The 10,683-nt window shown below is 41.6% G+C and overlaps 1 protein-coding gene across 1 annotated transcript in view; it reads left to right on the forward strand.

The window, feature by feature from the left end:
• The window catches only part of BBS8 (tetratricopeptide repeat protein 8), a 359,101-nt gene extending 349,539 nt beyond the window's left edge, over nt 1–9,562 (forward strand). Inside the window, exon 10 of the mRNA XM_068373116.1 lies at nt 9,348–9,562. Within this exon, the coding sequence (XP_068229217.1) occupies nt 9,348–9,464 (117 nt within the window). The 3' untranslated portion in view covers nt 9,465–9,562. The remainder of the gene's footprint in view (nt 1–9,347) is intronic.
• Nucleotides 9,563–10,683: the final 1,121 nt, after the last annotated feature.

The raw sequence follows: 10,683 nt of genomic DNA on the forward strand, positions 1-10,683 counted from the left end.
TATATACATAACATTGTATAATGAATTTTGTGAGATAATTCACCGAATACTCATCTGCCTTTCCTTTCTTTACAGGAGGGCCATCCCAAGTGCGGGAACCACTTCTGTAACGTCCGCAGCAAGAACTTCTGCAGCCATGGTCTGTGCAGGACGCACGCGCGCTGCACAGCGACGTCAGGTTCTCTGAAGTATTGGGACCCCCAGGTATGTGACGTTTGTTCCAATCTGGTTACTGAGGCTTTTGATGACCAAAAGTCTACTGAGTCAATGGATGCAGCAAGGGAGAAGCTGCATAAATGGGTCAGGGGTTTTCAGAAGAATACCACCGGGCCATACCTTCCTAATGAAAAGATGAGGACCTGTCTTTTCCCTAGGGCATCTTCGAATGCAGTAATCCCGCAACCTCACACAGAGATCCCCCTCGTCCAGATTCCGATAGAATCTGATGTATCGGATGCCATGAAGGACATCCAGCTAGAAGACAACCTGTCAGTCGTTTCGGAAAACACTGAACATAGTCTTCTGCCAAAGATCAGGAGCAAGAGTCTGTATTGGCTCCTGAGGCCGACGACGAAGGAGCCGAAATAGTTTCGGTTTCATTGGCTCCGGTGTCAGAGCCCGTCCCCTCGACCTCCTCTGCCCCTCAATTGGCTGACATAAGTCAAACATTGACTTCTATCCTTTTTATGTTCCAGGATTTAAAGAAGCAGTCAACCGAGAAAGAAGCTGCGCTATGGTCGGAGATGCACCAACTCGTAGCTTCTCGTGTAGCTCCAAAGAAGCTAAACGTTAAGGACCTTTCCCCTTTCTCGGACGTCAACCCGTGGAGGCATGCTGAGCAAATGCCCATGTCAGGAGGTAAAATCTTCCTCTCCGACAAGCTGGGCATAGTCCCAGTCGAGGACGTGGAATTCTGGCCCAGTAAAGGGGCCTACCCAGACTGCTATGTTCGTCTGAGGACGGAACCTCCTTCGAAAGAGGAGACAGAGCCGAAAGAGGTCATAATCCTTGACCTTACCAAAGCTCAGGCCTTGTTTACCAGCACGTTGAAGGAGATGGCCTTCACTAGCTCCAAAGTACCGGCTCTGAGTAAGAAGCACCCATCCTTCATTGCTTCTTCTTCCCGTGCCTTCCCCTTTATGGAAAAGGGTTTAAGGCGGCCTTAAAGGCAGTCGAGGTGGGAAAACCTTGCCCCACACTCGAAGAGTGTAGGCCGTTCTCCCTTGCCCTACCATCAGACGATGCTGACTGGAAGGACGTTTTTAGTACCTTCTCAGTCGGGAAGTTGGAGGCCAACATTGCCGGACGTCAGTTTGGTGAAGACCGCCCTAAGTTGTCAGACTTTCACCTGCGTCGGGAGCAGGAAACGAAAGAAAGACTTGCTGCCTCAATGTCTCTTCAAACCGGACTGGAGTCGATGGCAAGTGTCTCCACATCCCCAGATATGTACATGGTCTTTGCCAAAGCTCACTTGGCAACAGTGACGAAGGACCTGTACAACTTCATCAAAGCCAGACGGGCTTGTAGAGAGTTCGTGTTCGCCTCGGCTGCGGTGAGACACGAACCAAGGAAGTTAATATCCTCCAATATCTGGGGTAAAGACCTCTTTCCAAGTGAAGTGGTCAAAGAGGTCATCGACAAATCTTCTCCAGAAGTGGGGCTTGTCGACGAAGAGAAAGTCTTCGCCAACCTAAAAGAAAGACTAAGAGGCCAAGAGCACCCTCTCGACCACCTAGACAACAACAACTTCCCGTGGCCACGGTGTCCCAGATGGTGGCACAACCACCCACCACGTACCAGTTCATACCCCAGCAACTAGCGACACAGTCACCTGTCTTTATCCCGGCCTTTGAAAGGCAATCCACTAACTTTCGGCCGAAATCTAGAGGTTCCTTTCGAGGCTCCTCTAGACGCCCCTCAAGAGGCAGGGGCAACAGAGGTGGACGTGGCCAAGGAGGCAAGTCCTCCAACCAGCACTCCAAGTGAGATGCTTCCGGTAGGAAGGAGACTCTTCTCTTTCCGGGATCGTTGGACCTTTGATCCCTTGGCCAACAGCCTGATCAAAAACAGACTAAGTTGGAGCTGGAACACAACTCCATGGACTTTCCCTCAATTCTTCCAACACTCAACCCCCATTCTGGAAGAATATGTCCAAGAACTCTTAGACAAGAGAGTCATAAGGAGAGCAAAGTCTTTCAAGTTCCAGGGAAGGCTGTTTTGTGTTCCGAAGAAAGACTCGGAAAAACTTGGAGTCATTCTGGACTTGTCACCACTCAACAAGTTCATAGTGAACCACAAGTTCAGGATGCTTACTGTCCAACACACAAGGACCCTACTGTCCAAGCAGGCATACACAGTCTCCATAGACATGGCGGACGCATATTGGCATGTCCCAATCAATCGACAAGTTTCCTCCTACCTAGGATTCAAGCTGCAAAAGAGACAATAGGTCTTCAGAGCCATGCCCTTCGGACTAAACATAGCCCCAAAGGTATTCACAAAGCTTGCAAACGCAGTCATTCGTCAACTATGCCTAAAGGGAGTTCAGGTGATAGCCTACCTATACGACTGGCTGGTGTGGGCAGCATCCGAAGCAGAATGCACGCAAGCCTTCAAGGAAGTGATCCAGTTCCTGGAACATCTAGGATTCAAGATCAACTTGGAAAAGTCTCGACTATCTCCAGCTCAAAAGTTCCAATGGCTTGGCGTTCATTGGAACTTACAGTCACACCGCCTCTCCCTTCCATCAAAGAAGAGGAGAGAGATAGCGGGATCTGTCAAGAGACTTCTACGATCCGACCGGATATCAAGACGGCAACAAGAGAGAGTACTGGGCTCCCTCCAGTTTGCCTCAGTGACAGACCCAGTGCTGAGAGCACAATTAAAAGATGCATCAGGAGTCTGGAAGAGATCTAACAAGACCGATACCAACTCGTCTGCGATCACTTCTCAAGCCATGGTTGGAGGCCAAGCACCTAAAGAAGAAGGTACCCCTGCAACCACCTCCACCCTCGGTCACCGTTCACACGGATGCCTCAAAGGAAGGATGGGGAGGCCACTCTCACCAACGGAAAGTCTAAGGAACCTGGTCCTCCCTCTTCAAGACCTTCCACATCAACATTCTGGAAGCCATGGCAGTTTTTCTATTGCTGAAGAAACTGAAGCTTCACAGCTCGATCCACATCCGACTGGTCCTGGACAGCGAAGTGATAATGAGATGTCTAAACCGGCAAGGTTTGAGATCGCCCCAAATCAACCAAGTGATGTTGGCCATCTTCCGCCTGGCGGAAAAGAAGAGATGGCACTTATCAGTAGTTCACCTTCAAGGGTTCCGCAACGTGACGGCGGACGCTCTATCCAGGCTCACCCCGATAGAGTCAGAATGGTCCCTAGACACAAGATCATTCTCCTTCATCTTACGCAAAGTCCCAGGACTGCAGATAGACCTCTTCGCAACGAGCGACAACAAGAAGCTACCCCGGTACGTAGCCCCGTACGAGGATCCTCTGGTGGAAGCAGTAGACGCAATGTCCCTAGATTGCAACAGATGGTCCAGGATTTACCTGTTCCCTCCAACCAACCTCCTGCTGAAAGTCCTCAACAAATTGAGATCCTTTCAGGGAACAGCAGCGATAGTGGCTCACAAGTGGCCCAACAGCATCTGGTTCCCTCTGATAACGGAACTGCAACTGAAGCTGCTCCTGTTGCCGGATCCAGTTCTGACTCAACAAGTGCAGAAGTCGACTGTCTCTGCTTCATCACAGAAAACCCGAAACCTTCATCTCATGATTTTCTCTCCTTAGCCGTCAAGAAAAGGTTCGGGATTTCGAAGGACAGTATAAACTTTTTAGAAGAATATAAGTTTAAATTTGCTAGAAGACAATACGAGTCTTCCTGGAAGAAATGGGTTGCCTTTGTCAAGGCAAAGAAACCAAAAGAAATCTCGATAGATTTCTGTTTATCATTCTTTATTCATCTCCATGAACAAGGTTTAGCAGCCAACACGATCTCTACGTGTAAATCTCCCTTGACTAGACCCTTGCTATATGCATTCCATGTGGACTTCTCTAACGAAATGTTCAATAAGATCCCTAAGGCCTGCACTCGGCATAGGCCTGCAGCACCTCCGAGGCCCATTTCTTGGTCCTTGGATAAGGTTCTTCATTTAGCCTCAACCCTGAACAATGAAAACTGCTCTTTAAAGGATTTGACCCAAAAAGTTATATTCGTATTTGCACTAGCCTCAAGAGCCAGAGTTAGCGAAATAGTGGCCCTTTCGAGGGATGAGGGCCACATTCAGTTCACAGAGTGTGGAGAACTGAAGCTCTTTCCTGACCCAACGTTTCTCGCTAAGAATGAGTTGCCCACCAAAAGGTGGGGTCCCTGGAGAATCTGCCCTCTGAAGGAAGATGCGTCTCTATGTCCAGTAGAGTGCCTAAAGGTCTATCTTCGTAGAACTTCAGGCTTTAGGGGAGGACAGCTTTTTAGGGGAGTTACCTCAGGTTCGACATTGTCTTTGAAACAATTAAGGCCGAAGATCACCTATTTCATTCGCAGAGCGGATCCAGACAGCACACCCGCAGGTCATGATCCGAGAAAAATTGTTTCGTCTCTGAACTTCTTTCAAAATATGAATGTTGAAAGTCTTCGCACTTTGTGGTGGCAGCAGGTAGTGTACTAAAACCTGCCGCTTGAATACTGCGAGGAACAGTGCACTAATCGGGACTTTTAGTGAAGGGTGTACAGATCCCTCCTTACGGAGTGACATGTTTAGTGAAGTATCACTGTAGTGACAGTATGGTCTGTTCTAAGTATAAAGGTGAAAGAAGCATAAAAGACTTACACATGTGCCTTGCGTATAACTATGCAAGTGTTTATAAACTGTAACGACAGAAATAAGGAAACATGAATTACTACAATATTTCCTATTGAAGTGGCTTCACGTTTCTTTTCAGGTGAAACAAACATTTCTGTTATTACCATTTTAATTATGCTTTCCACTATATTTCCAATTTTTGTTTTATATTATATTATAAAATGCACTTTAACCTTGTTATCTATTGTTTATCAATAAATACATATCTGTATTTTGCGTCTCTTTTCGCCCCAAAAATTCTAAATAAATAAAGGTGCCAGAGCAATTCATTTTATCCTCTTAAATTGAAAATATATCCTGAACAGATACAATATCTGTTCTAGAGCTAGCAAACCTCATAATTATGTGTTTTTATCAGGTATCAGTACCTGGTTACGACTGATTTCATATACCTGATTGTATTACTGACTTATACAATTTTCCTACATAGATGAAAACCTGTCTACCTTGCTTACAACACACCAAGTAGACTGGGGGAGGTTTCAGTAGTCAATACATACATTTGTTCCTTTCGGAATACAAACTCTGTTTTACAATGTATATGATGAGACCAATATACCTGTTTGTTGGCTAGATTGTTCATATGAACTTACAATCCTCGAGTTTTTCCTAGAGTCTACCATGACTCTTCCCTGTAGGGGGCAGGAAGCACTGACATAGTCCATGATCAACTGAAGTGGTGTATGACGGTAACACCATATGTCTCTAGGTCTAGATGACCAAGGAAAATTTATCTCGGGGTTATTGGCACTAATGGGAAACCCACATATACATTAATGCTCTGGTAAACTTCCATCTGGACGACATGGCCTGAGCCCAAAAAACAGATTTTGAGCGAAGCGAAAAATCTATTTTTGGGTGAGGTAGCCATATCGTCCTGATGGACCCACCCTCCTTTTATAAAGGCTGGATGAATCCCTCCCAAAAGTACTGTATCTGTAGCACCTCGCTAATGCTACAAGCAATAACAAGATGGCGCCGGGACGTGACATCATACAGGTACTCAACAGTAGGAGATAGAGCGTGCCTTAATAACGGTTCTCCTCCAATTCTTGCCACTTTCCCCTCTCGAAGCGTAAACGCTATTAGGGGTATAGATAGCTATGTGGCGTGTCAAGGAATACGTCCTCTGATATTATGCAATATCCCTAAAGGCGAAATGCAGGGATATTCATGCCAGGAGTTAGAATTCTGGATACCTTAAGTAAAATTCTCTGGGATATATCACTGTAGTTAAATATAACCTAGGAAGCTACTATAAAGGAACTTCCATCAGGACGACATGGCTACCTCACCCAAAAATAGATTTTTCGCTTCGCTCAAAATCCGTTGTTTATTATTATTATTATTATTATTATTATTAGCTAAGCTACAACCCTAGATGGAAAAGCAAGATGCTATAAGCCCAAGGGCTTCAATAGGGAAAAGTAGTCCAGTGAGGAAGGGAAATAAGGAAAAAACAGCATGAGAAATAATTAAAAATTAACAGAATATTTTAAAAATAGTAACATCAAAACCAATATATCATATATAAACTGTAAAAAGACTTATGTCGGCCTGTTCAACATAAAAACATTTGCAGCAAGTTTGAACTTTTGAAGTTCTACCAATTCAACTACCCGATTAGGAAGATCATTCCACAACTTGGTCACGGCTGGAATAAAACTTCTGGAATACTATGTAGTAATGAGCCTCATGATGGAGAAGGCCTGGCTTTTAGAATTAACTGCATACCTAGTATTACGATGGAACTGTCCAGAAAGATCTGAATCTAAAGGATAATCAGAATTATAAAAAATCTTTTGCAATATGCATAACGAACTAATTGAACGACGATGCCAGAGATTAATATTTAAATCAGGAATAAGAAATTTGATAGACCGTTAGTTTCTGTCCAATAAATGAAGATGAGAATCAGAAGCTGAAGAACAGACTGGAGAACAATACTCGAAACAAGGTAGAATGAATGAATTAAAACACTTCTGCAAAATAGGTTGATCACCAAAAATCTTAAAAGACTTTCTCAGTAAGCCGATTTTTTTGTGCAATTGAAGAAGACACAGGCCTAATGTGTTTCTCAAAAGTAAATTTGCTGTCGAGACTCACACCTAAAATTTTAAGTCATACTGAGTTAAGGAAACATTATTAATGCTGAGATCTGAATGTTGAGGAGCCACTGTCCTTGATCTATTTACAATCATACTTTGAGTTTTGTTAGGATTCAACTTCATACCCCATAATTTGCTCCATGCACTAATTTTAGCTGGATCTTTATTAAGGGATTCAGCAACTCCAGATCTACATTCAGGAGATGGAATTGATGCAAAGAGTGTAGCATTATTTGCATATGCAACAAGCTTGTTTTCTAGGCCAAACCACATGTCATGTGTATATAGTATGAAAAGTAATGGGCCAAGAACACTATCTTGAGGAACACCAGATATCACATTCCTATACTTACTATGGTGCCCATCACCAACAACGTTTTGCGATCTATTACTTAAAAATTCAACAATGATGCTAAGAAACGACCCACCTACTCCCAACTGTTTGAGTTTGAAAACAGGGCCTTATGGTTAACACAGTTAAAGGCAGCACTAAAATCAAGACTATGTGTAGGCAATATCCAGATCTAGTTAAAATTAGTTCAGTGTGCAAATTACGGGGTATGAAGTTGAATCCTAACAAAACTCAAAGTATGATTGTTAATAGGCCAAGGACAGTGGCTCCTTGACATCCCGATCTCAGCATTGATAATGTTTCTTTAACTTTGTATAACTCTTAAAATTTTAGGTCTAATTCTCGGCAGCAAATTTATATTTGAGAAACACATTAGGTCTGTGTCCTCAATTGCCCAAACAATTGGCTTATTGAGAAGGTCTTTTAAGATTTTCAGTGATCAATCTATTCTGAAGAAGTTTTTTCATTCTTTCATTCTACCTTTTTTCAAGTATTGTTCTCCTTTCTGGTCTTCAGCTGCTGATTCTCATCTTAATTTGTTGGACAGAAACTTACGGTCTATTGAATTTCTTATTCCTGATCTAGATATTAATCTTGACACCGTCATTCATTTAGTTCATTATGCATGTTGCATAAGATTTTTCATAATACTGACCATCCATTACATTCAGATCTTCCCAAAGAGTTCCATCCTGTTCGTTGTACTAGGCATGGAGTTAATTCTAATAGTCAGGCCTTCTCCATCATGAGGCTCAATACTATACCATATTCTAGAAGTTTTATTCCAGCTGTGACCAAGTTGTGGAATGATCTTCCTAATCGGGCAGTTGAATCAGTAGAGCTTCAAAAGTTCAAACTTGCTGCAAATGTTTTTATGTTGAACAGGCTGACAAAAATCTTTTTATAATCTATGTATGAAATTTATGTTTTAATGTTGCTAATGTTTTTTAAGATATTTTATTTTGATTTTTCATTACAAATATCATTTATTTATTTTCTTATTTCTTTTCCTCACTGTGCCATTTTTCCCTATTTGAGTCCTTGGGCTCATAGCATCTTGCTTTTTACAACTAGGGTTGTAGCTTATATAATAATAATAATAATAATAATAATAATAATAATAATTTGAAAATGAGCCGTAACCAGGGGGAGATTCCATTCAGGCTTCCGGAGAAGAAGAAATATGATCATTAGGGGTGTATAAAAATGAGAAATTTTATTATTAAGATTCTGTTTATTTGTTTTTTTTAATTTTGTATGGTTTATTATTATTTGATTGAGTAGATAAGGGGAAAATCAAGGTATTTTAGGTCTGATTGGTCAGTACCTTGACTCTTTAGAAATGTTCTATTGGCTAACCCTCGTTTCACTTCTTGTTGGTGGCAGTCCTTTTGGCGGAGTAATGCTCTAAACTTAAGGATTTGTAATGATGGAGTCCTTATTTTGCTAGCTTTCTCCTTTTAATGGAGTTATAATCATTATGAGTCCTCTGTCAACCTCAGATTATCTCAGGACAAGCCACCTAATGGTTGAATCCTAGGTGAGAACTTTTTGTTGTGGAGTTCTTATTTTAGGGTTGATAGTGTAACTACCCCTAATTATTTATCATTACCCATCTTTTAGTCAGTGTGGTAATCAAGACAGTAAATGTTAGTTAAGAATTATTGAAATAATGGGAATTTTCTAAATAAGATTTATTATTTCCATACTTACCAACATTCATTCGATCCCACCCTCCTCTCACATAATGAACTTTTCCATCATGGCAGCCACTATATGCCATACATTGTAGTAGTAGCATCGAGGTATGGGAGAGTTAGTCATCCAAATCCACTACTAATCCTCTAACATAACTGTTTGTCAACCAAAGCTATGCTCTCAAAGTTTACAGTACAAAAAACATTAGCTAACGATTGAAATAATATATTTTTTTAGAAATTTTTTTTTTCAATACTTAGCCAAATTTTTCCATCCATTTTAATTCTAACAATATTATACCATATATTTTCAGACTGGAGACCTACAGTCAAGTTACATCATTGTGCAGAAAGCTCTTTCCGTGTTTCCAGCACATGTAGATTCAAAAGAGCTCCTTAAAACTCTAGAAATGCATTTCCATACACTGTAAATCTATTGAAAAAGTGTCCTATTGCAATCCAAGGTGCTTAAATGAAAACACAAGTTACTGTATACTGTACTAGTCAATAAAAATTTCTATATCTAGTTTTTGGATTGTTTTAATATTGCTCAAGTGAGTCACTCATCATTTCCCATATATTAACTATCAGCAGGAAACCAAGTGTTTCTGCATACACACACGATATATGAGAACTGTTTCATATATCATAGCATTAATTTGACCATAAAGTAGAAAATAACCATTTTCCCCCTTGTGGCAATTGTGAAGCCAGATATCAGCCAGATCTTGTAAGTGTCCAGCAGTAGTTCACCTAATATCCTCATTTTACTATAGTAAAAAAGAATTGGCTCTCACTCCTTTTGTCTGTCACAAAGTGATGGTTTCACGTGTTTTTTGGGCTCGAGCCATGTCGTCCTGATGGAAGTTCATCAAAGGCAGCATTCTACTAGGGATATTTCTGTGAGTGATATACCAGAGAATTTTACCTAAGAAGTATTACAGGGTTCTATCACCTAGAGTGAATATCCTGAGAGATATCGTGTATGCAACAGGGACGCATTTAAAACAAGCCACAGCTATCCTTCCCCGAATAGAGTTAACCTTGTCTCGAAGGATATAGAATCGGATTCATGGGCGAGAGAGACATTAAAGCTTCGGATCCCAGTGTGCTATTGTAAACATGTTCGCTGGTTCACTATTCCTTCTACCAGCGCCATCTTGGACGGTTTTGCTTCTGAGTTTTCTGCGTGTTTTCGTAGCTTTTTGCATGATTTTGAAATCATGGACGCTTCTGTTTCTTCCTCATCGACTAAGTTGAGTACCATTTCCTTTTGTATTAGAGGATTTTGCGTCTCCACCTTGGTATTGTTTCACCGTGCGTGCTTTTATTACCCACAGCCGTCGCATGGCTGAAGCCGGTGGCTCATGTATCCAAATCGCCACGAAATGCTTAGTTAATTTTTCAGTCTTGTAATAATGTGTTTTGTATATTCTTTTACATTTGTGGTATGATTATGGATTATACTTTTTGCTATTTTCTGTATGTTTTGTATCTCATCAGTCTTAACTTAGGCTAACTCTAATCTTAGCTGTCAACCATGACTGGTAATTGTGTACATATGCATCCTCGCCCTCTACTACATAACCTTATAGTTTTCGTGAGGCTGCCCATCCTCCCTTGCCATTGATAAGTCATAGCGGGGAGCTA

The sequence above is a fragment of the Palaemon carinicauda genome, chromosome 5 (assembly GCF_036898095.1).
Source record: "Palaemon carinicauda isolate YSFRI2023 chromosome 5, ASM3689809v2, whole genome shotgun sequence".
In the NCBI taxonomy this organism is placed as follows: Eukaryota; Metazoa; Arthropoda; class Malacostraca; order Decapoda; family Palaemonidae; genus Palaemon; species Palaemon carinicauda.